Raw genomic sequence first — 26,698 nt, 5'->3', positions numbered from 1 at the left:
GACTTGAGAGCCGCTGCAATTTACAAAACATTTGGTTTCCACAGGAGCTCCTCTCCAGTATAAATTTAACTCCAGATTTCTACCAACGATGCTAAGCAAAGGTCTTAGCTAAACTGGATATCTTGAGGTGAAGCGCTTAGTAAACTTACTCAAAAGCAGTTCAGTAGCCGGTCATATCGCTCTGCACTAAACGAGCTAAACTATGCTACCTATTCACTTTTAAATAGGTATAACATTGTTAGCTTCTACCGGTTTCGAACAATAAGGAGTAGGTATCCTCCGTATGGTTCCATTATGTATGTACTTATGCAGACTAAGCTCAGTTCGGATTATAATAACAATATAATAAATGCTTAGGCATTGTGCGACTGAGAGCTTTTAGGAGTTTGTTCAACAGTTAACGCATGTTTTTCAAGTTAGTTAACTTATTTGAAATTAAACAACCATTTAAACTAACACTTGAATTAAATTCTGTATGTCACCTTACTTCATGTGATAAGTCACTGGCCCAATATTACAGGGTTCTATGTTTCACTTTTATCGAACTGAAATTTGAACATTGTCATAGTGACATTAAGTCGAATTTCAACTACATTGTACATTTCAAACACTTGTCGGCGCACGTTTCACTCATCCTTCTTCGAAACTGCTTTGCAATGCCTCGTGTGACATATATCTTGAGAACTGCACCGATTTGGAGGTTTGATCAGGATGTACAGGTGTTTGATCGTGTACTACAGGGCTTAGAGGGTGTTTTGAATGTCAGCTTCGATGAACCACAGTGGCGCCAGGCATCACTTCCTGTTCGGTATGGGGGTCTGGGGGTACGTTGCATGCGTGACGTCGGGTTGGTGGCTTTCCTAGCATCACCTCATGCGGCATCAGGTCTTGCCACTAGAATTCTCTCCTTAAATGGTGGCAATATCTGTATTACATTTCTCACGGAGGCTCTTTCCGAGTGGTCGTGCCGCTTTGCAGGAGTTGAACGACCAGAAAACCCCTCTTCACAAAGACTTTGGGATGATATTCTGTGCCGTGAGTGGCATAAGGGCCTATTGGAGAGTGCTGTAGGGAAGGACGTTGCCAGGCAAAAGGCTGTTAGGGAACCTGAGTCTGGGGCATGGTTGCATGCCTTGCCGTCACCACACTTGGGAACCTTACTTGATAATGACACGTTACGGATGGCGGTAGCACTGAGAATTGGGGGCAAGGTGTGCGAGCCACATCAGTGTAAGTGCGGGGCAATGGTGGAGGCGGATGGTCACCACGGGCTAAGCTGCTTGCGGTGTGTGGGTAGGATACCTAGGCACTGTGCCATTAATGAATTAATAAGGCGAGCTTTGGTGTCGGCGAACGTCCCATGTATCATGGAGCCCCAGGGCCTAAGTCGTTTGGACGGCAAGAGACCGGATGGTCTTACACTTGTTCCTTGGGCGAAGGGCCGCAGCTTGCTTTGGGATGCCACGTGTGTGAGTACTTTTGCACCCACTCATCTCACGCGCACGGTAAACAAGGCAGGTGCAGCAGCTGAAACTGCTGCTAGGTTGAAGCACAGCAAGTACGCGAACCTTGAACAGGTGTACGATTTTGTCCCGGTTGCCGTCGAGACGGCGGAGCCTTGGTGTGCCGAGGCCAAAGCCTTTATTAAGGATATAGGGCGACGCTTAAGGGATAGGGGCTACGACCCTCGCTCTGGTTCTTTCCTTATCCAACAAATATCACTGGCCATTCAGCGGCGTAATGCCGCCAGTATTTTTGGCACATTGGATCCGGGAGACAATCAGAGTGGGGGGCAATATTTTATTTGTTAAGTTAGTTTTACTCATTCTTAGGTTTATTTTAGTTTATAATTTGTATGTTTAATCTATTGTAATCTAAATGTTTTTAATAAAATTATGTATACTACATATCTTGAAAATGTAACATAGAACGTGAATATTCTAGAATAATCTAGAACCATATAATATTGGGCCAGCGAAGTGTGTTTTTCTGCGAGTGTTTAGATCCTATATCGTGAAGATTTTTGGTTAGGATTGTTAGAAAACTAAATACCTTTCTTATGATCTTTAATAAGCCTTGTTGCAAAGCTTTAACTAGTTCCCTACCTGGAATTGAACCGGTATAGAAAGTTTTCATTTGTCTCCAACAAAAGATCTGTCGCTCAAAGCGCGCACGAGTCATTGTTAGCTCGGCTTTAGACGACAAGTGACGAAACATAATTGATTGGTGATAAAAGTCGGGACTTCGGCCAAATAATACAATGGCCAGGTACCGAAGTGCGATCTCATTGTTGGAGTGTTGGGACTTGCAGTTTGTGATCGGACTGCAATTTTTTTTAGGATTTGCAATGTTGTCCTTCGGAAATTGAGTTTTAGAAAAAAATTGCAGATGGCGTCTTTTAAGGATTTGTTTTTTTTTATAGATTATTTACACGCAGGTCAGAGTAAACAAAAATATTGTTTGAGTAATCGTCAGAACTTTGAATGTACATATATGTATTGGGTTATGAATATTATGATGCCGAATAACAAAAATCATAGATACGTAGGTAGTAGGTAGGTATTAGGAAATTAGGTATTGGGTAAGTTTAGGAATACCTAATAGGTACCTACATAAAAATCATAAAATGCTTCTTCAAGCAAGTGGCAGGGAAGCGAGCGTTTTACTGTTTCGGGAGCGTATGTAGATTGCACCAATTCAGAATTTATCCAGGTACCTACCTACCAACTTAAATAGGTATGCACTAAGGGTGGTGATTTAAAAATAGGACTCACCAAACAGATGCAGCAAGACCGAAGTAGTAGAGCAGGAGGAAGACGACTGCGCAGTTGGGGTTGGCGAGCCCGTCGTGCGCCAGCAGCAGGCGCGCTGGCGACGTCGAGTCCTTGGCGCAGCCCGCGGCCGCGCGCCCGGCAGCCGCCCGCACGCCCCAGCCCGCCGCGGCCGCGCACCGGCACAGCGCCACCAGCACCAGCGCCCGCTCGCCGGCGCCGCCGCGCTCGCCGCACGCCAGCTGGGCGCCCACGGCCGCCAGCGTGCAAGCGAAGCTCAGCGCCGCCCAAGTCGCCAGCCACACCTCGGCCGCCCGTCGCTCGCCGTTCTCCCACAACACTTCGGCGTCGCAGAACTGAGCACAGCGCCCGGACCCGCGCACCCACACCCAGCTGTTCGGCTTGATCAGCCGGCGGCACGCGCCGCGCCCGGTCGGACTGCCCAACCCGGAGTCGGGGATGACACCGACGGGCGGCGCGCGCTCCCCGGGACCCTCCATGCACATGTGCTCGTGATTATTCTCGGCGGGGAACAGGCTGCAGTCCAGCTCGGCCGGCCAAGGGAAGCCGAACCCTCTCAGCACGGGGTAGCAGCGGGAGTAGACGCTCTCGCAGAGCCCTCGGCACGGGCCGATGGGAAGCGCGACTTTGTCCGTACACATCGGCACGTATACCGCACACAGGAACAGGTGAAGCTGCGAGGAACAGCCGTACTGCACGAGCGGACTGAAGGTCTGGAGTGTCACATCGGCGTCCGCCTGCAACGTGTGTCGCGCTAAGTTCGGCATGCCGGTCTGATTGTACCCTATATTCTTGCACATCGCCACTTTGATAGGTTCACATGTCCGCACGGACGCCTCGGAGGCGGCGCCGGTCACCACAGTCACTAAGAGAATCGCGAAGCACTTCATGTTGGAAGACGAGTTAGAATGTTTTCATTGTATTCGAGAATGTTTACGCGCGCGGCGCGGCTCGGCGCGAACGTACTCCTAGGTCGACGGCTCGGGCCGGAGTGACGCGAGGGGCGGGAGCGGGAGGGCCGGCACGGGCACGGAGCCCCGCTGAGAAGGGCCGCAGCCGCAGGTATGCGGTATCGTAAAGCGAAGGAAAGATTTTGGGAATACGAACTCTCGGACAGGACAAGGAACGAGTGTGTCGCGTGCGTTGTGCGTTATCACTGTTATCAGTTATCACCGCGGCCGCGGTGCGACTGTTCTATTTCAAAGACTCGTATCGATTTTCTGATAAACTTGATAGTGAAGCATTTTAGGGGATATATTAGGTCATTACCTATGAAATTGGCGTTTTGTTCGGAGAATTTCAACGAAACACGAATTTCCATACAATTAATTTTGCGAATATTTTTTTGATGGCTAATTCAAACCAAACAAAATTTTTCCAGTAATTTTTGACACCTTTAAGGTATGTTTTCAATATCTCCATTTCTTGAAAATTGGTACCATTAGAAAAATATAAGTAATTTTAATACTCGAACCGACAGCACATGAAAAGACCTATTTTCAAGGCTTAATTCTGAACACTTAACAATAAAAAATAACAATTAATTGTATGTAAAATCGTTGTTTATTGGGTGCACTGTAGTTTTATTGTAATTGTGTATGTACTTTTGTAAAAAAAAAAAAACTAGGATCAGACTTATATCTATGAACAAAAACGCCAATTTCATAGGTAAGGACCTAATATTAGGAGAAATACAAATTAAATTTTGAAATAAATTTATTGTACATATTTTCTACAATAATATTTAAGCATTACTGTATAAACTTTAAGAAACATATAAATAGGTGAAAAGTACTTCAAAATTGGACCGAAATGTATTTCAGTGGGGTTATCAAGCTTCAGATATTGAGGATAGTAAAACGCGGAACGAGAAATTATATTTACAAGCGAGCGAGTCGCTCGGGACATTCCGTATGACTAAAATAAATGATAAATACTTTTACAGTAATCTTATGATACAAATCGTTTTCACACAAATTCAATAAAATTGTACACTACGCTACTTATATAATTGTAATATATCTTGTTTACAACAACTTTCGGGTGACCAAGGCGCTTACATTTCTATCTTCTCTAACCATTTAACGCCGAACTTTAGCGATCTCTTGATAGTTCATTTTTTACAATCCCTATACTAATGCATATTATACAACATTCACATTTTACACAACTCCGCCGGTTGATATTTATTTAATATATTTATACAATAGCTATAAGCGATACAGTAAGATATACAAAGGAATGCAATACATACAAGCGACACTACAACACTTAATCGATGACTTCAATGCAGCTGGTACAGTATACGAAAACTAATATACTGGTACGGACATAGACATACTTATAATTAACAACATACATTTGGCTGGCTGAATGTTAGGATGCAGGTTACTATGTTTGCATTTTAAATCCAACCTAAAAGAATTCCTAGACATGACGATAGTTAATTTTAAAATATTCTTTACATCCAAAGTATATTTATATCATTTATAGTAGGTAATAAAAATATAATAACTTTAGGAAAAACCTTATAATGATTTTATTTTAATTTAATTATTGCATTGACATCAGATAAGCCCTTGTGTCAATAGTTTAGATTAAGGAATACTAAGACGTGTAAAAATATTATTAATATTGTAGCCATAATAGATGGCGCTGTAAGACCCCGTACATAATGTGATAACTTGGGTGTCAAGCACTAAACGTATGTCGCCATTAATCACAGTCTACTTTAACTGTCATTCCTTATTTTATATAAAAAAAACTTTTCAAAAAGACTGTTGGCTTAAATGAAACCTAGAACCTAGTCATCCATCCAGCGCCTACACCAAAACAACATAAATGCTAACACTTCATTTACATCAAAGTCTTACTAATTATAAAAGAGTTCTAAAGTCTGAGAATGATTCACTTCAAATCTGACAGCTGGTGCAGATGGCTCTGTACGGGTACGTACATTATGGTCAATATGCGGTAACTGAGGTTGTCAAAACTGATGTTTGACAGTTCCCACGATACATTACGTGCCGTAGAGCGCTATCTACTTCAAGTATCAAACGGGCCCACGGATTACCAGTTCCATTCGCCGGACCAGACGATATCGGGTGATATCGTGTCAGTTAAACGCAAAAGGTGACAGTTCCGAACAACTGACAGGCTGATATCGTCCGGCGAACTGATAATCTGTGGGCCCCTTTACGATTTTTTCTAAGACTTTGCAACTAATTTTAGAATGAGTAACTCTTTAAGTTAGATTTAGCAAGCGTTAGTTACTGGCACTACTTAGTTAGACAATAAAGCTATGCTGGGAAGGATCGGATAACATATAGTGCACAACCTTAAACACAATTACATACTCGTACGACGGCGATATGTGATTTCAATTTGGCCATAGAGAAATATACGTAAAGAATGAGTGGTATAACTCCATACATCAGTTTTCTTACCAAAACGCGAGTTATTTCGTAGTCGACATCTAGCGTCAAGTAGCGGAATTTATCAGTACGGCTAGTTGACAATAGATGTCGCGACAGTCGCGACGAACACTCTAATGCTCAACTATTTTTAGCTAATATTATAACCGGAACTCTATTTTCAACTGTTTCTGCTTCTAATGTTAGCTGTATATTGTTTTAGTAGTACATTTTTCGTCAGTAGCGACACTTGTGGCATCGGGCCCTATTTCACCAAGCCGACATTTGTCAGTGACATATGTCGAGTGACAATTGTCAAGTGACAGGTGACAAGTGACAATTTCGTAAACTGTTTTTGTATAGAAGTGCTTATAAACTTGACAGGCATTTAGTTACAATTGTCAATCTTTCATTTACTTAATGACAATGATTTGGTGAAACAAGAGTAGTTTTTATAAATCGACATGTTTGTCAATTTGTCGGTAATTCTTGACATGAAATCAGAGCTGTGTCAGGCTTAGGTGACAATTGTAGTGTTTTCGTTGTTAGCAAACCCCGTTATTGGCAAACGTTGGCAAAACTTTGTACCCTAAATTCGCCTTTAGGGTACAAATAAAAATCGCTTTAAATCGCTTTTAAATTCTTCTTAACAAGCATGAAATCATAATAACACTATAAATAGTAATTGTTGCCTAGCGTTTAGTACTTCAACATTTAGGATTTGGATTTGGAATAAGTCTCAGTATAGTTTTGATTACGTTGGGGACCGGTAGCGAAATTAGGTATGTTTAGGTAGGTATTGTTTTTTTTAAATAATTTACTTGGGCGAAGTTGGGCACTAACGGTAAAGTTAGGGTTTTGGTTAGAAAATGAATCTCCGCGAAAGCAACAGAGGTGATATATAAAGTAGGTACGAATAGATTTCTACTTTGACGTCACTGCACTTTGCATTTGCAGAAAAAAATAACTTAATAGTAACAAACAAAATAATGCTTTCACGCCTTGTCAACAAATAATGTAGGTATACGCTGTATTAGATCGGGTTGGGATCTCAATCAATATCATGTTAGTGATGACAACACGGCACATTGAAAGCAACTAACGATCTCTTGTCAAGAATTGACAAATATATTGACTAGTAAAAATTACCCTTGTTTCACAAAATAATTGTCATTAAATTTAAGACGGACAATTGTACCAAAATACCTGTCATGTTTATATGAAATTCTATACAAAACAATTTACGAAATTGTCACCTATCACTTGTCAATTGTCACTCGACATGTGTCACTGACAAATGTCGGTGTGGTGAAACAGGTCTGTCATTTTTTGACAATTGTCGTACCTATCGTACTTGGTGAAATAGGGGCAGGTGTCAAAGTAGCGGTACTGACAATTCCACTACTTCACGTTAGATGTCGACTACGAAATAACGCGTTTTGCTAAGAAAACTGTTGTATGGAGTTACCACTCTTTCTTTACTTATATTTCTCTATAGTTTGGCGATCATTCCATTGAGATTAGTAAATTAAAAGACTGCTAATCAATACTAAGTTGTTTTTCCACCAAAACAAAGAGCTTATGTGGCGCTGGGACATTTAGAATTGCTTGAATTAACTCTATGCCAGAGGAAGGCAACTTCGTATGAATATAGCAATCTTTATTAATCTTTTACTCGTATCTGGTATGGATATGATTTTATTACTTATCTTAAACAACAATAAAATCTAACCCTTTAACCGCCAGAGTCTGATATATAAGACATTACATATCCAGCTCATTTGGCCACAGTCTGATAAATAAGACAAAGATCTGATTTGGTTTTTACAGCACATTTATAACTCCCGTAACTATGCCAACCTTACTCTGCGTGGTACATTTACTGTCGGTGGCGCCACGAGCACGCTCGATCAATAATTTCTGGCGGTTAAAAGGTTAAAGTACATACTTAATTTCGTATAAAAACCAAATTTGAATAGTCTGTGTTATTTAACATAGTATTTTTGTGTAAAATTTGCAAATAAATTTGCATTTACATAGTTTTCTTGTCGTTAATATTCAAGATTCCTATCGGAACTCCGCAAACGGTTTAAGATTTAATAATAAGTGTAAACAAGTAATAATTAAGTCGCTTAAAACTACAGAACAACATTTTGCTTGACCACTAAACCTCATTGCACTGCGGGCTCAGCACGGTTCCATTTTTATCGACTATCACTATGCGCGTCCCTTTCGCGCTTACATACTTGTTAGAACGTGACAGGTATGGTGACAAGGGATAAAAACGCGACCGTGCTAAGCCGCCTGGAAGTCCGAAATAACTGAACATTTTACCGACATATCATTTTAACCCAGCAAGGTGGGGTAGTTGTATATTTGTATAATATTATATTATTAGTTTTAGATAAGGTCAATGTGGGCTATTCCGTCCTCGAGCGTATTTTTCTTTGATTTTCAATCATAGGAAAAAAACCATTTACTTTTGATTGCTGAAATTAAAAGCAATCGCTGCTTTGTCGACGAAATTATCAATGTTGTTCGTTGTTCGAGAAAAACGCTAGTCCCTATGACACATTGGCCTTACATGTGACATGTGACGGAGTAGTAAAAGGCCCAGTTACTTCCGTCGCCGTGGTTTGCCTTACGTATTAAATACAGATAGGAAAACCGTGTACATTCCATATAACTTTTCATACATGTTTTTCACTGCTGCTGTATTAAGCCCATTACAATAAAATGACCATAATAGGCCTTATATATTTGTAATAAGCTCTAGAGAATTGTTAGTCAACTGTAACATGGATAGGATCTTACACAGAATAAATAAGAAGAATCTTACTTTGTTAAGACAAAATATCTAAGCTATGGTAATTTGACAAATGGTAAACTAAAAATCATTCTTAAATCGCATGTATACCATAAGTGCGGATATTCTAATAGAATGTTCGTATTAAACAGTGGCGGTATTAAACAGTTCGAGCACGAAAACCGAGGATTCGTTGCCTGAAAAGCGCTCAGGAGCTTCATTTTACTTTCTCGGGCCTCGTGTGCGAACTGTATGGTATACATATACATAAACTGGACATGCAATGAAATGTATTAAGTCTAAATGCAATTACAAGTGAACACTAAGCGATGTATAAAATAAAACATCTGTGACGTCCCACGGGTAGAGGTACCTTATGGGCATGGCGGTTGGCGCTTAGGCTATTATTAACGCCGCTCTAATAATATTGCGGTGTTATGCGACGTAAGCGCCAGCTGCCATAAGGTACCTTTTCCCGTGGGTGTCACATATACTGACGTTAAGTTTGTGACTAATAATGATGACACGTACCATACATACTTAATAATTACTAGGTAAGGGTTTCCCCAGATATATCGACGCGCATTCGGCAAAAGCCGATAGGAAAAAGCATTATGTCCGCGCAATAAGAGCGAAAAAGCCGTCGACGGCAGGCGCCAGCCGATGCGAGCCGAGCCGAACGACGACTATTTCGCTCTTATTGCGCAGACATAAAGCTTTTTCCTATCTTATTTTGCCGATTCCGCGTCGACATATGTGGGGGAACCCTTAGTAAAGGATAATTTTTACTTTTGAGGTTATTATAAGCCGCCAGAGTACAAAATATCCATAAATATTTATTAACATAATTTATACTATAGGGGACTTATTTAAAAATGGAGAATAATGTGTGATTCAAGTATACAGCCTCTTAAAGCTCCTTACATGCCGAAACAAATGAGTATCGGGTAAAATTCGCCGATATATTGTTCAAAAAGTAATCGAATATTGATCGATTATCGCCGCTATACAATTTTTTAATAATTAGGAATGGAATCAATTTTGATTTGTCTCGTTCAGATAACGAAAAACTATTCTAAATTATCGATATTTTACACTATATCGATAAACGTGACTGGGATACAATAAGTAAAATATGTAAAAATATTCCCATTGTTCATTGAGATTACATACGTCAAATAATACAAAATGATTGAATTAATAAATCATGGTAAATACATAATAACTCTTCTTCGCACCAGGGTTTTCGATCGCTCGCCGGGCCACCTATCTTGTTATAAAATGTCCTTTAAATATTATTATAAAAGTATTCAAGCGTTCAGATTCAAAGTAGCAATATAAATACGTATCGATCAAACGCAGGTATCGTAAAAAAATATGTAGAAATTGGCCCTTTATAATACATGAAATATTTATTAAAACTAGGCAATTTTAAAACGTGTATTATTATTGGAGTGTTGCGGGCCTTTGAGTGCCACGTGGACGAAGCAGTGATCTATTGTGATGGCCCTTTAAAGTTCACTTTGAAACGTGTATAATCTTAAAACAGGATAGGTAGCTAGCCAGGACTATTGACCTTTTTCAGCCAATCATGTTTTAAAAACGATCCATAAGCAGTAGGCGATGTAAGCGTAATCTTTATGGCTTCGGGACTTCTTACGCTGAACTTATGTATATCTATACCAAAGATAACATTCAAAACAGACCGCATGCATACTGGATGCGTGTGTGACTGTGCGTAGTCGTGCACGGATCATTATAAGAGACGGCACACCACTTGTAGTCGGTGTGCACCGACCTTAAGCATATAATTTTTAGCGATAATCACCAATCGGCGCCCAATTAGTGACTTAAGGATGTACAGTCCAAATTTACCCCACAGACTACGTGTACTTCGAATTAGGAATATATTATTAACGGTAAATTAGCAACGTACGTCGGTCTCGCGGCTCTGCAATCGCCCAGGTCAGGGGTGTCGCCGCCGGGGTGGCGCGAGGCTACACGGCGTCGCGCGGCTGCAGGCGCGCCCGCAGCTGCTCGCGCTCGCGAGCCACGTCGGCCAGCTCGGCGCACAGCGCGCGGCACACGCGGTGCAGCACCGCGTTCTGCTCCTGCAGCGCTCGCACGCTCGGCTCCTCCGCGCCCGCCGAGCCCTCGCGACTGGGTTTCCGGTACACCTCGAACGCGCCGTGCATCTTCGGCGCGTCCTCCCTATTGTACCCGAAGCCCTCGCCGTCGTAGTCCCCCCTCGGGGCGAAGGCGTCGGGCGGGAAGGCGGGCTCGCCCTCGCTGCGCTGGTTGACGAGGCGGCGCGGCGGCGGCGGGGAGGCGGCGGAGGGCGACATGCGCGGCGGCGGCGGGGGGGCGGGCTGGGGCGCGGCCTTGAAGCGGTTGAGGTCGAGCGAGCTGGAGCGGGCGTGGTTGCGCAGCGGCCGCGGCGGCGGCGGCGGCGGCGGCTCCTTCTTCGGCGCGTACTGTAAAGAAGCGGGCCCGTCGTCCGCGTGCACTGAGGACTCCCGCGCTGGCGGTGGAGGTAGAGCTCCGGCGCTTTTTAAAGGCTTCTTCGGCTGCGGGCGTTGGATCGATTTGATTTCTTGCGGCGCCCCGTTGGGCGCGGGTTCGGCCGGCGGATTTAGCCGCTTCGGGCTGGCCAGCTCGAAGGCGTGGGCGAAGTCGTCTCGCCTCGGTGAAGTGCTCGACCGGAGCTCCTCCCCGTGAGGTACCGTCACATCCGGAGTCACTCTCAACGCTACCGGGTGATAAATCTTCGGGTCCCGCTCTAGGGCGGACTTGTGAAAGTCGAAGTTTACCGGCTTAGGCCCGGGGCTTGAGACACTCGAAGTCGGCGAGTCGACGAACTTCGTCCACTCTTTATTGTTGACTTGCGGATCGGGCTTCGGCGGGGTGAGGGAGGGCCCGCGGTCGTCGGGTTTCGATTTCGCTTCGTACGGATCGGGCGCTTCAGTTTTAGGCGCGAAGTTGAAATCGGCGGAGGTCCCTGACCCGAACATGTCGGCCCCTAGGTCTACTAGGTCTGTAGTGGGTTGGGAATACCTGGGGTCCCCTTTGGGGGCCAGGGCGGGGGGCAGGGTGGAGGGGACGGGCGCTCCGGCGCGCCGCAGGACTATAAGGTGCATGGCGATGCTGAACTCTTCTAAGGAGAGCATGCCGTCCTTGTTGATGTCGGACAGCTGCCATATCTTGCGTAGGTCCGGCACCGATAGTCGGGATTTTTCGAAGAACAATCTGGGGAAAAGAAAACAAAAAAGTTTGCAAATAGCAACCATTACATAAGGACTGGAAGCATCACGCATCTCTATTGCCCACCACTAAACACCAAAATCGAATCACATTTTAACATCGTTCACCTATGTTATGTGAAAGCGCTTTGAGGCTAAATACTGCGCCTTTTCATTGCTGATGCTTCACGTGTCACTCGTCCTCTCTCCTTTCATTCCCTGTCAGACGAGTGTTGTCTCTCTCACCTGGCACACCGCGGCTGCGCGAACTGCGCAGCCTAATGCTGCGCCTGCTCGTTATTGATGCTGTCCCTCTCGCACGGGTGACGTCTCTTTCACCTAGCAGTGGGGCCACACAGCAGCCCGCGCTCGTCGCTTATGCTGTCCCTCTCGCACGAGTGTCGTCTCCCTCACCTGGCAGTGTGTCCGGACAGCAGCCCGCGCTCGGGCCGCAGCTGCGCGAACTGTGCCGCATAATGCTGGGCTTGTTCGTTGCTGATGCTCCACGCGTCGCTCGTCCCCCCTCCGTCCCTCTCGCACGAGTGTCGTCTCTCTCACCTGGCAGTGTGTCCGGACAGCAGCCCGCGCTCGGGCCGCAGCTGCGCGAACTGTGCCGCATAATGCTGGGCTTGTTCGTTGCTGATGCTCCACGCGTCGCTCGTCCCCCCTCCGTCCCTCTCGCACGAGTGTCGTCTCTCTCACCTGGCAGTGTGTCCGGACAGCAGCCCGCGCTCGGGCCGCAGCTGCGCGAACTGTGCCGCATAATGCTGGGCTTGTTCGTTGCTGATGCTCCACGCGTCGCTCGTCGCCCCTCCGTCCCTCTCGCACGAGTGTCGTCTCTCTCACCTGGCAGTGTGTCCGGACAGCAGCCCGCGCTCGGGCCGCAGCTGCGCGAACTGTGCCGCATAATGCTGGGCTTGTTCGTTGCTGATGCTCCACGCGTCGCTCGTCCCCCCTCCGTCCCTCTCGCACGAGTGTCGTCTCTCTCACCTGGCAGTGTGTCCGGACAGCAGCCCGCGCTCGGGCCGCAGCTGCGCGAACTGTGCCGCATAATGCTGGGCTTGTTCGTTGCTGATGCTCCACGCGTCGCTCGTCCCCCCTCCGTCCCTCTCGCACGAGTGTCGTCTCTCTCACCTGGCAGTGTGTCCGGACAGCAGCCCGCGCTCGGGCCGCAGCTGCGCGAACTGTGCCGCATAATGCTGGGCTTGTTCGTTGCTGATGCTCCACGCGTCGCTCGTCGCCTCTTCTCCTTCTGGCTCGCCCTCTTCTTCGGATGAATGTCGGTCGGATGATTCCTCCTCCGTGCCTGCAAGCAAGTAGGGCAAGATTAAAATACGAATAGAAAACGTTTCACGTCATGATATAACCTAAATATATATGTGAGCGGAGATAAGTTAACGTAAAAGTGTAGGTAGAATTTCGGGCCGTTGGAAAAGTAATTGTGTCAATTTGTTCACATTATTAAATTATAAAACGGGACATCGCGTATACCTATTTTTTAAATTTACGTCGGAGGTAAATTTAAAAACTCAAATATACGCAATTAAGACCTGTTTTATAATTCAACAATGTGTTTAAAATCCTGGAAGTTTAAATCAGTGTTTACCTATTTGTTCACCAAATGCGAGGTCTATTTATCATTCTTAATCCAGTTCTGTGGAACAAATTAATAATTTATCTTTAAATTGGATACGTTTGAATTTGAAAACCCAAAGAGTTGAAGAGAGAACCTAGGTTTTCTGGTTAAATAAGGTTCAATGGGTTTGGAAGATATGTAGATACCTAAGCGTCTTAATAATTGTTATTTAATTAGCAATAGGATTAGGTACCAATCCAAATATCATTCAACGGCGAACAACATTACTTAACATTTATAGCCTCAATACTTGTTGAATGTTGACATAGAGAATCCCAATAAGTGGAGTTTACAATAACGCTGCAAACAAATTATAATCCTGTTACATTTTTTATGCAAACAAAACATTGCCTGTTTTCAACTACTGCTTTTTCCACGTTATCTGCCAATTAGGTACTAATTTGATTAGATGAATCAGAGGCAGCGAGATAACGAGAAACGAACATAACAATAATTAACTGTACCGGAACCAGAGGGCCTACCGCGAACACCGAAGTTCGCAAATTGCGGGCATCTTTCTCTTTTAAGGTTCCGTCAGCGTTTTATATGTAAAAGCGGCGCGCCCCGCTCACGCGCCGCCCGCAAAACGCGCCTATGTGACGGAGCCTTTACTCCGAGTAAGGCGTAATTACGCCACGTGAGAGACACGTAATTGTGAACTTCGGTGTTCGCGGTAACCCCTTGGGTCTATTTTAACAAAGGTTGATTCACATAACAAAAATTAAGTACGTATATAACGTCTCTCAAACGGTAAAGGGTATATAAAGTTGTCTAAACAAAGTTATACATTATTATCTAATGGGAAAATTTTCATAATTATTAAGATAATTTGGTGTAGGATTTCATGCAGCCGTCGTAGAATAGCGAGCGAAATGTCTTTTGAAAACGACTCTATTGTTAAGATAATAAGGCATATAGAATGTTAAGCACATGTGTTATGGTGTAGCTAATTCCGATGCAGACTGTATTGTCAATGCGTCATAGCATAACAAGTAATCCTAATCTAGCATCCAGACTGTTTTGTGACCTTCCTAATCTCCGTGTAACCGATCAACATCGGTTTAGTCTGTGGTTTTCCTTGTATTTTGTAAATTTAAGCGGTTAAGCAATAAAAATGATAAGAATTAAGAAACCGCATTGACGTCCTAATGTGAGACTACAGATAGAATTCTAAAATAAAGTGGTCCTTGATATATTACTTGACAATTTTGTATCTTGCAGTCAATATTTTTTGAAGGACTTCCATGATGCTTTGATATTTGTCAACTAGATTACTAACTAGACGTTTTATCAATGATGTAGGTGAGGCGTGTATACAATTAGATAGCGTTATCACTTATCAGTAATTATATGCACACATGCCATTTTCTCTTTTAGCTAAAACATTGAAATGTAAAATCTTAAGCTTAAGAAATCAATTTCAATAAAAATATTATATATTTTTTTCATCATCATCATCAACAAACAATATGCAAGCGATATGGTAGTCGTAACTCATATTGACAAAAAACCATTTTATTTTGCATTTGGTTGCTATTCTCAGACACGAGTACCTAAACAACTAGAGAGAGACATACCCAGTAGCCTAGTGTGTTCCTCGCCGGTGTTGGCGGGCCACACACCACGGCCCGTGGCACTATGTTCCCACACTGGGTGCACCCGCTCTGCTACACTATTGGTTGGTGTTGGACTTTCACTGGCTGTGCTCCATGGTGATCCGTTTTTACCTCGCCGCTAGAAAAATAAGTGAAATTACCATTACTTGATTACTAAATATAATTAGCAGCACCATGCAAATAATTATCAACTTAATGTAATGGGATCCATAGGCTCCAGGATTTCAAAAATCATGGCTTTGTTTTCGGTATCTGCTATTCAGTAGCACAAAAAAGCTATAAGCATATTGCAGATGTGTCAGAAATATTTTTTAAATAATGAATGCACATCATTTAAAATGACTAGTCATGGTTATAAGGATTTATGCATGATCAGCATTGTAGCCCATGATAGTAATTGATGTAGGTAGTACTTTAATTAAATACTATCTATGTGATTGAATAAACATGTTTTAATAAACTGATGTTTACTAAATACTTATAAGACTCAGAGTGATTGATTAACACAAGTATTCAATGATTTTTTAACATGGGATTCCCCTGCTCATATGCATACCAATGTGGGTCAAATTAGGGACTTATTACACACACACATGTTAAATTATATTACATTCATGGGTTTATAATATAAACATCTACAGAAATAACTGAGCAAATATCTACCCTATTACTTTTTCTTGAAACCAAAATCGCATAATCAGACAGATGGATTTACCCAAGTTTGAAGTTAAGCGTCTCAACTATTGTACAGTAACATTTAAATACAAGCAAGGAAGAGGTTTAAACTGTTATAAGTGTAGTGAATAGATTCAGATGTTATTTTGCGGAAATCCATATTAATTAAAACCAAAATATTACTTTGCTAATCCGCTAAAAGATAACATGCTAGTCAATCAGTGCTATGTGTCTAGTCTATGTTTTTCTGCCCTCACAATTGATATGAAAATGCTCCATTTATTTAACAAGGACAAAGCATCAATACAATTCATCATGCATCATTGGTTAATCAATAAACAGTTTGCAAGGTCAGGCAGATAAATCATCAAATGACATGCTTGCTGAATAGGTGATTCATTCTTGTTTATACGGTAATTAATAATTGCACATGTTGTTCTGCATGGAACTAAACAAATAAAAATGATGATCATTATTTACTTTTTTTTATGCATATAAACAACAGATTTCCAGTTAAGTCAATAATAATTTTAAAGCTGGTCATCATAAATGATTGTTATTGGGAAACAAATCAAATTATTTTGTAATTATTTTTTATTCGACTTATTACCAGGAAAGCCATTAATAGAAAGGAATGGAAACAGCTGGGAGATGCCTATGTGTCACAAGACACACCAACCACTAATCCGGACAATCCAATGGGTTAGTTTTTAGTAAACTTGTTTATAAATATAATGAAATACTGTTTTAGTTTTGGCAATAAAGGCTATTATGATTATGATTATTTCAAGTAGCAATATTTCAATTATAAACTGAGTGGTATATGCATCTGCCGTAAATGCAGAGGCTGCTGGTTTGTTTCCAGCCCTGTGCACTGGAGGCCTTGGTCACTTTTTCTTTCATATAATGACATCTATTTCAGTTTATAAGTAAATAATTTTATAACAGTGGACTCAAACCCGCAGACAAGTAAAAAACTGAAATAAGTTAGTAGTAAGTAAGAAAATAGTTGTGAAATAATCAACTTACCCCATGTGTGTCTGACCTCTGTGACATTGTTTCAGACTCCATTTCCGAGTCAGTGCTTAGAGCTTCCGTGTTATCATGAGACAGCGTTTGTGGCACATCACTATCAGATAAATTTGACTGTAATCTTATGGGTTCATATGCTCCAATGTTGCTAGTAAAATTCCTTTCTCTTTTAGGGATATGTTGTTCCTTAGGTGAATTAGATAATTGTATTAAATCTGCGCTAGCCTCGGAATTAAGTGCCCATGTAAACCTTGGCAGGGGCAGATCCAGAGGAGTGGACAGAAGTTCAGGCTTCAATGCTACATTTGTTTGATGAGCTGCTATTAATTTTAAAGTAGAATAAAACTGTTTCCTGTTCATATGATTCAGCGATGCTGAGTTACTAGGTGCCACGCTTATATCCATGATCTGTAACATATAATTAAGTGTCCATAGTAGCTTCACACAATTATTCTATTATTATTCTAAACGTGTAAAGTATTGAATATATTACCTGTTTTAGGATATCGTTAGGTACATTAGATGATCTAAATAGTTCCGTTGCTTTTAAAATTGGTATTTTCCCATTGGATTCCTCGTCACAACATAAAAACAAATCACCGAAATATCTCATTTCGGTTTCTGTCAAATTGAGATCCTCCATTATATCAAAAACAACACCGTTTAGATAGCTTATACACAATTTATTAAGTTAAGAGTAAAATAGGCAATCAAACGATCCATTATCTGTTAATGTAGACCATATTTATGCAATAAATAAAAAAATCTAAACTCGTTCATCACACAAATTTACACGAAGCAGACGAATTTGTCAGTGACAGCTGCCGACGGACGACGTGCGGCCATCATAATTAGTGATGTCAGTTTGATGCGTTGCATTACCGATTACCGGTTTTTATTTCATTACCTGATACTGGATAAAAAAGTATAGGAATCAAAACAATCAACATTTCAGTGAATAAGTCTAGCCTGAAAAAAATTAAATCGATTTTAGTACCAGTTAGGCCAAGCGCGCACCACGACTTTTTGTCGCGCGATAATTTAGTCGCAGAAATGTAACGTATGTGTTTATATGGCAGTGCGCGCATATGCGACAAAAAAATCGCAGCGATTTAAAAATTGTGATTTGTCACATTTTTCCGAGACTGCTCGCGACGCGATTGTCGCAAAGTGAATTGCAGCATACGGAGTTGTATGGCCCTGCGCGCACTGCGATAATAAAATCGCACCCCGGACCTCAGTCGGCACTTCGCTCTCCAAGCCTCAATATGTCGGAACCTGCTTCTCCGATGGAGTCTCAAGATGAGACGCTAGATGTTGACCATTTAATTATGGAAATAGAAGGAGATCACCTTTGTGGTATAAATACTTAAAGTTATACGGCGATCGCATATTAAAGACACGTTTCATGACAAACGACTGGTACAAAATCCATGTTTATTTATTTAATCGTATGGCAAACATATTTTAAAAATAGAAACAAATATGTACAATCAGTGGCCTATTTTATAAAGCTACAAGTTACAATTTACAAGCGGAAGTCTCTTTCTAACCCTATGTGTTAGAACGAGACTTCCGCTTCTAAATTGTAACTTGTAGCTTTATAAAATAGGCCACAGATGTCTACACTAAGACCATTCAGCCACTTTATGGGTGGTGCTAAAGAGTAATCTACTTTGGCTGCTGCACTGCACTATTCTATACGAGAGCCTCGCAGCTAGTAAAATAGAAGCGAATAATACATAAAATCCATGTTGAGAATGAACAAATCGTCGACTTTTTCATCGCAGTGCGCGCAGTGAATTTTCTGCGATATATTACAGCGCGATTCTAAAATCGTGTCGCAAAAATTAAAATCGTGGTTCGCGCTTGGCCTTATGTGTACATCTTAGAGGATATAACTCTGATGCCCCCTCCAGACTATGCGCGTGAATCGCGGGCGAAGCCGCGAACGCGAGTGTGTAGTCGATTTTCGCAGACAGCGAAATCGACTCCACACTCGCGTTTGCGGCTTCGCCCGCGATTCATGCGGATAGTCTGGAGGGGGCTTGAGGTGTACATAGAAAATTGATTTCCAAAATAAGTCTTTACAGACGGACGTACCGGACCGCGAACTTGGTCCGGTCAGAGTCCTGTTTGATCGTGTGTAAAGTGATGCGCCGTACGTTCGTTAAGGACGCAGCTGTAGGTGAGAGCGAGAAAGAGACAATTTGACCGACCAATAAGGTAACGGCCTTTAGTACCGTACTTACAAAAAATACTGTATGCTTCTTTTTGAACTACCCTTTACTTCGAGCAATAATGTAGTAAATAAAGGTAGTGGACCCCGCAGTAATTCCTCAGCCAGAAAAAACTTTACAGTATGATAAAGTATCAATAAATAAAAAGTATTGTATAAATTTCCAAAGAATAATAATAATAGAATTAAAGTAAATACCTAAAGTTTTAAATCGTTAATATCTTTTTACGGAAAAATGCTCCGTTCAAACTTTCTTCACCAGACATATTCATGTAACGTATTGCAACAATATATGAAATATCAAAAAAATATCCCAGCAGAAATACCAGTATTAATAAAATAAAATTTTTTGGCGTGTCTTGGACCGGAAAATTGCTCAGTCTAATTTTTTCACTGGAATGCCATTTTATTGCCGTTTTATACCTACAAAATGAAAATCTAAAAATTTTCCACTCTCAGTTTTTAATAGTTCTATAATGCATACATTTCGATACGCATTTTTTTTGGATTTTTTTACCCACTGCGCCAAATTATATTCTAAGATCATATAAGAAGAAAAAAATGACAGAGCAATTTTCCGATGAAAATGAGCGTCAAAAAAATGAAGTATCATAAAAAAATATTCTCATGTTTGACGAAACTTTTAGATTTTTTTCTAGTATCACATACTGATACAAATAACTTATTTTGTAAAATAATTTTGGACTGAGGAATTACTCGGTTCAATATATAATCAGATTTGTGTTTTTACCTAACTTAGGAGTGTTTTTTTTTGGATATTTATAATGTTAGTCTCGGCTCATACTATACAATAACCAAGCTAAATTTCATCGACTGAGAAATTAATGCATGGGTCTCCATACAACAACTTGCTTCATTTACTACACTACAACACCGGCTTTCGACAAGTCTCTATCCTACAAAATCAATCCCATCACCCCGGTTGAGAGTCCACTTTGAATACGAAAGTAGGCCCGCTGGAGCTGAAGGGATCACGCGTAGCTGGCCAGTAAATCCCGTAATACCTACTAATGGAAATCATGGTATCATTATCTGCTTCGCGTGTCATACACTGCATATACAATCAGGAGTACCGTACCAGTCCTACGAGTTAGTTACAGTATTCATCAAAAGCTCAACCCAACCTACACTGTACTAAGCATCCAATTATGATGCTATCACCCACACTATTTGTTCAAACGTTCACCTCTCATAAGATTAAAGAGACACAAAGCCGCTCCTATGCAATCGGAGTTTAATTTTACAACGACATGCTTAAAATTGGCATGATTTACGTAACATAATTATTAGGGAGAGTAGAAATTTTACATAATGAAACTTCTACTCACTATTTTCTTTTTGGCGGCGGGTTCATGTGACTCTTAACCAACATGTATGGCGGGATGTGGAAGCGAAAATAAACTGCGATACATATCTATATCAACATTTTAATTTCAAAGTGTGTTTTGATATTACATACATAAAATATTTCGTGTTTTATGCAAAACCACAAGAGATTACACATTCAGAGCTACTGTCAAAGTAGCATAATATAATAATTTAGATTATATCACTGCATTCATTTAAAACTTAAATTAAAAGCGCCGATAATCTCGACATGTAACATATATCTCTAAAAGCTACAAATTTAATCCTTGGTCTGGATGTACTTGATGAGATCAATGACTCGGCTGGAGTAGCCATACTCATTGTCGTACCAGCTGATCAGCTTGACGAAGTTGTCATTGAGGGATATACCGGCGGCGGCATCGAAGATGGAAGAGTGTGTATCGCCGATAAAGTCGGAGGACACAACCTGGTCCTCGGTATAGCCGAGAATGCCCTTCAGGGGACCTTCAGCGGCCTCCTTGACCTTCTGCTTAATAGCGTCGTAGCTGGCGGGCTTGCCCAGGCGGACGGTCAAGTCAACAACAGACACGTTGGCGACGGGGACACGGAAAGCCATACCGGTCAGCTTTCCATTAAGAGTGGGAATGACTTTGCCGACGGCCTTAGCGGCGCCGGTGGAGGCGGGAATGATGTTCTGCTGCGCGCCACGGCCATCACGCCACAGCTTGCCGGAGGGACCGTCGACGGTCTTCTGGGTAGCGGTGGTGGCGTGCACGGTGGTCATCAGACCCTCAACAATCTCGAAGTTGTCATGGATGACCTTGGCGAGGGGAGCGAGGCAGTTGGTGGTGCAGGAAGCGTTGGAGATGACCTTGGCAGAGGGGTCATAGGCGTCAAGGTTGACTCCGACGACGAACATGGGTGCGTCAGCGCTGGGGGCGGAGATGATGACCTTCTTGGCGCCACCCTCCAAGTGAGCGGAAGCGGCAGCGGTGGTGGTGAAGACGCCGGTGGATTCTACGACGTATTCAGCGCCAGCCTTACCCCAGGGAATGGCCTTGGGGTCGCGTTCAGAGAACACGGCGATTTTGTTTCCGTTGACGATAAGGTTGCCATCCTGAGCCTCAATGGTGCCCTTGAAACGACCGTGGGTGGAGTCGTATTTGAAGAGGTAGACCATGTAGTCCAGGCCAATGAAGGGGTCGTTGATGGCGACCACGGACGCGCCCTTCTCGATCGAGGCGCGGAGCACCAGGCGACCGATGCGGCCAAATCCGTTGATACCGATTTTCGACATGGCTGCAAAAAAAAAAAACAAAGAAATTATAGCTTTTTCAACCATTCTACAATAAGAAATGTTAATAATGAATTCCCAAAAGGCTCTAGTTCGGCTTCCCTATTTTGAATCATATTTCTTAACTGTGTAAATTCAGCATAAGCATTTTTGTACAGTACGAATTTTATGAAATGATTTAACTACAGGCTAAATGGCTTAATGAATACAAGCCTGTAATTTTCAGTATTTATATAGACTATAGCTTTGGTCTAATAATAAATCATAAAATTGCAAGTGCTTTTAGAGTTATTATTAGTAAATAGAAATTGTAATAAAAACTATAAACGTCTGACATTTAAAAACTACTGAAAACTACTTGCATTAATAATGTTGATTAATTGATTCAATTGGATCTATCATCAATTCATCACTGATACGGGAGGACTTTAAACACGTCACAGACGAAGCGATAATATATCGGCAGATACGGTAAGATACGGCAACTTACGATATCTTATCGCAAGGCATCTTAAGATACCTTACGATGTTTTAGCTCGGTATATTACGATATATTTTGGTATATTTCGTCTCTCACAATGTAGGTGCTAGACAGAGAGTGATATATATTTTGGTATCGTTGGTGTGTGTGGTCTTAGTCTTCACTCTAAGATATCTGACGGTATCTGCCTAAGTGCCTATATATTGTCGCACAGTCTGTGACGGGCTTAAAAATTGATAGAAAGGATTAAACTTTATCTAAAACAAAGGCTACCCGAAAGCTGTTTCAACTTACTTTGTTAATTTGAATAAATGTTATAAAATATCAGCAGAGTTTGTATTCTTCACTAGCTTTTGCCCGCGGCTTCGCACGCGCAGGAGAGTTTTTTGTTTTAGGTATTTTGAATGTAAACAAACCGTTTAAGATGATAATTATTTTAAAAACGATGTTTGTGTACTGTTCAATTATTAGAAGGTATTTGTAATCTTATAATTTTGTAGCTCAAAAAATTTACTTTATGGGATTGAATTCTCAAAAGTCTGGATCACGTGTGGCTGTAAATCAGCGTGTATATTACAAGCGTCTATGCTATCTCTTAGGGGTTCAAAAACCTGAAACACGTGTTTACTCATTTATCTTTAGGAATACTCCTGTGAAATTTGGAATAAAATAGTCTAACTTATCTTGTTTCCCCATACAAACTTTGGACCCCCATTTCACTCCTTTAGGGGATGAATATTGAAAAATCCTTTCTTAGTGCACACCTAGACCTTATAAGGAATCTATTTGCCAAATTTGGACTTTCTAGGCCCAGCGGTTTGGACTGTGCGTTGATTTAAGTCAGTCAGTCAGTCAGTCAGTCAGTCAGTCAGGTCTTTCACGTTTATATATTTAGATTATATATTTAAGAGAAGGTATTTGTAATCTTATAATTTTGAAGCTCAAAAAATTTACTTTAAGGGATTGCATTCTCAAAAGTCTGGATCACGTGTGGCTGTAAATCAGCGTGTATGTTACAACCTGGTTACAACCGTCTACGCTATCTTCGTAATTAGCATTCCCCACCAGGGGCCATAGTTCACGTCGGCTACGTTATATTTTAATTTTGATCCCATTTTTGTAATTAGCGTCCCACAAAACCATGGAAATGATACCCATATTGATATTTTGAAATTTCAACCCCATTGCACCCCCACCAGGGGATGATTGTTCACTTCGGCTACGTTAATTTTAATTTTGATGCCATTTTTGTTATTAGCGTCTCAAAATACTATGAAAACGATACCCATATTGATATTTTGAGATATCAACCCTATTGGGGACTTTTCCCCCTCTTAGGGGTTCAATTTTCAAAAAACCTGAAACACGTGTTTACTTATTTATCTTTAGGAATACTCCTGTGAAATTTGGAATAAAATACTCTAACTAATCTTGTTTCCCCATACAATCTTTGGACCCCCATTTCACTCCTTTAGGGGATGAATTTTGAAAAATCCTTTCTTAGTGCACCCCTAGACCTTATAAGGAATCTAGTTGCCAAATTTGGACTTTCTAGTCCCAGCGGTTTGGGCTGTGCGTTGATTTAAGTCAGTCAGTCAGTCAGTCAGTCAGTCAGTCAGGTCTTTCACGTTTATATATTTAGATTAATTGGAATCTAATAAGAATATGTGCAGTTTTATCCAGCTTCTAAAAGAGAGTGGTTGTTCAGTTATGTATTGTGTGCATATTACACAATAGGTTCTTATATTCATAAATACTAAGAAAAAGTTATTTGTTTCTAGGAGAGCCCTTTTGAAATTTAGTCGTAGTAGTGCTAAGATGTTGATCCAGGAAATTCAACTCTTGTTCATAAATAGAGGTCAGCGAGGGTGAGCTATTTGCCTTATAATATGACATAAGACATGTCAAATTATGAGGTAAATAGCTCACCCTACCCAACCTCTGTTCATAAAGTAACAAGGAAAATGTTTAAAAATTTAATAATCCTTTATATTCCTATAAGAAGAAGAGGAAGACCGAGAATAAATTATTTCAACCAAATAAAAGAAAAGGTTCTGGTCATGTCATACCGGAAGGTTAAGGAGTTGGCAGAGGACCAGACGAGTTGGAGATTGCTCCACCGACAAGAGCAAAGCTCTTAAATATAAAGAAGAAGATTCCTATACACTCTTTAACACATTTTATAAATCTGCAGATCCGAATAAAGTACTGTTTACTATAAATATATAATATAGGTACTACAGCCTTTTTATACAAGGTCATTCAGTAACTATAAGGTCACACAAAGTAAAAAAAAAAAAATAGCTTAGGGTGGTATTCCACCTGTCCTATTTCTTTGTCCAATGTATATTTGGTCTCAGATTTTGCTTTATAAGAGAGTGAGACGCAATGACATTGGACCAAGATATTGGACAGATGGAATACCACCCATATTCTTAGAGAATAAATACAAAAGTGATAAACATTGTTTAATGGAAATGATTATATTAAAGAAGTGTTTATTAAAATAAATTCGTATGTTTTAAAATGTTACAATGTATTAGATATTGAGTTTCAATCCGGTTTCATCACCTCTTATCAAAATTACAAACTGATAATAGAGGTTAATATAGACAACAAAACAATAAGATATTATATTCTAAGCATGACCGCCCATGACCTTGGTCCTTGGACGCTGTCATTTTGAATTGTTTCACTTAAAATGGGTAGAAAATAAACATACGACTTTAAACCGCTGCGAATGACTACCGGCACAAGAAGGTCGCATAGAGGTCAAACTCGCTGGCGGCGAATTAACCAACAAAACATACTAAATATGAACCAAAGATGTTCTAGATTGACTAAAAATAACGTCTTAAGTTTTTGCTAAGCTGCACACATTGTAAAGGATCATAATTATTCATTAAATAGAATGGTTGTAATTGATGATGTAAACGTGACATTAATCACGAAAACTAGCAATATAACAAATTAAATGTTGGAGTCTTGTATAATGAGATTGTAATGGCGAATTCAGAAGCAAGTTACATTGTATTAAGCACTAACTTACCGGAATAAAGTTTAGATAATTTGGCTGTGACACTGAACACGTATGCCGCTCACAAGATGGAGTTTAGAAATGTCAGGCGAAGGACGTCCTCGTAGAACGTAGGCGGAGCGATGTAGAAGATCAATGAGTCATAGAATAGACACGTCATTACAGACGGTGCGGGAAGTAAAAGAATTATAGTCTGATAAAAAAGAGTAGAAATTAAAAAGTGGCAATACTGTAGTGACGTCCCGTTCTCTTATACAAATTGATTTGAAAGGGACGGCACTACAGTATTGCTACTTTTTAATTTCTACTCTTTTTTGTCAGACTCTACGCGGCCTACTGGCAACAACAAAAACTGAATAGCCTGTTTTTATCTCTGTCTTTTCAAAAGTGCAATGTCGATAAATAATTGGAGATAAACGATGTTCGAATTTAGATGTTCGCGGCAGTTAATTATTTCTTAGATATTAAGCGATATACAACAACAACAACAACAACAACAACAACAACAACAACAACAACAACAACACAACAACAACAGTCATTTATAAACGCCATGACATAATGAATTTACAAATATAGATGGTCAAGCAGTTCTTGTCAGTAGAAAAAGGCGGCAAATTTGAAAAATGTAGGCGCGAAGGGATACGGTCTCATAGAAAATTTGAATTTCGCGCCTTTTTCTACTGACAAGATTTGCTTGACCATCTATGTTCATACAAAAGTAGTGATTTACATCTGAAACATTAATACTTACCTATTTGTATCTTATTGTAACTAACCGACAGATCGGTCTTTGTCGGTTGACAGAGTACAATGATAAATCGCGGTGAAATTGAAAGATGAACTCTGTAAATCGGTAACAAAAGCTCTGTTAACAAATCATTTTATTAAATACATACCTATTGCTTATTTCGTTTTTACTGCGGGGCGTACCACATTCCAATTTATGAATTAGATAGGGATACAGACGTGACTAATGTCCATTATAATAAAAAATATGTGTGTCCAATAAACTATAATATTAATATTAATATTAATATATAGATGGTCAAGCAAATCTTGTCAGCAGAAAAAGGCACGAAATTCAT

The 26,698-nt window shown here is 41.0% G+C and overlaps 3 protein-coding genes across 3 annotated transcripts in view; all 3 read right to left on the bottom strand.

Annotated features, from left to right (window-relative positions):
• The window catches only part of LOC134797535 (frizzled-4), a 48,960-nt gene extending 45,104 nt beyond the window's left edge, over nucleotides 1–3,856 (bottom strand). The window contains exon 1 of the mRNA XM_063769809.1: nucleotides 2,775–3,856. Coding sequence (XP_063625879.1) covers nucleotides 2,775–3,682 — 908 coding nt within the window. The 5' untranslated portion in view covers nucleotides 3,683–3,856. The remainder of the gene's footprint in view (nucleotides 1–2,774) is intronic.
• Nucleotides 3,857–10,056: 6,200 nt separating this feature from the next.
• On the bottom strand, nucleotides 10,057–18,053 carry LOC134797497 (ralBP1-associated Eps domain-containing protein 1). The gene is made up of 5 exons (XM_063769738.1): nucleotides 17,703–18,053; nucleotides 17,207–17,617; nucleotides 15,464–15,620; nucleotides 13,385–13,556; nucleotides 10,057–12,257 (listed from the first exon to the last, which is right to left on the bottom strand). The coding sequence occupies exons 1-5, from the start codon at nucleotides 17,850–17,852 to the stop codon at nucleotides 11,009–11,011; spliced, it is 2,139 nt and encodes a 712-aa protein (XP_063625808.1). The 5' UTR covers nucleotides 17,853–18,053; the 3' UTR covers nucleotides 10,057–11,008.
• Nucleotides 18,054–20,880: 2,827 nt separating this feature from the next.
• On the bottom strand, nucleotides 20,881–25,778 carry LOC134797496 (glyceraldehyde-3-phosphate dehydrogenase 2-like). The gene is made up of 2 exons (XM_063769737.1): nucleotides 25,623–25,778; nucleotides 20,881–22,097 (listed from the first exon to the last, which is right to left on the bottom strand). The coding sequence occupies exon 2, from the start codon at nucleotides 22,093–22,095 to the stop codon at nucleotides 21,097–21,099; it is 999 nt and encodes a 332-aa protein (XP_063625807.1). The 5' UTR covers nucleotides 22,096–22,097; nucleotides 25,623–25,778; the 3' UTR covers nucleotides 20,881–21,096.
• Nucleotides 25,779–26,698: the final 920 nt, after the last annotated feature.

This window comes from Cydia splendana, chromosome 15 (genome assembly GCF_910591565.1).
Source record: "Cydia splendana chromosome 15, ilCydSple1.2, whole genome shotgun sequence".
Lineage (NCBI taxonomy): Eukaryota > Metazoa > Arthropoda > Insecta > Lepidoptera > Tortricidae > Cydia > Cydia splendana.
This window is presented reverse-complemented; position numbering and strand designations above follow the sequence as displayed.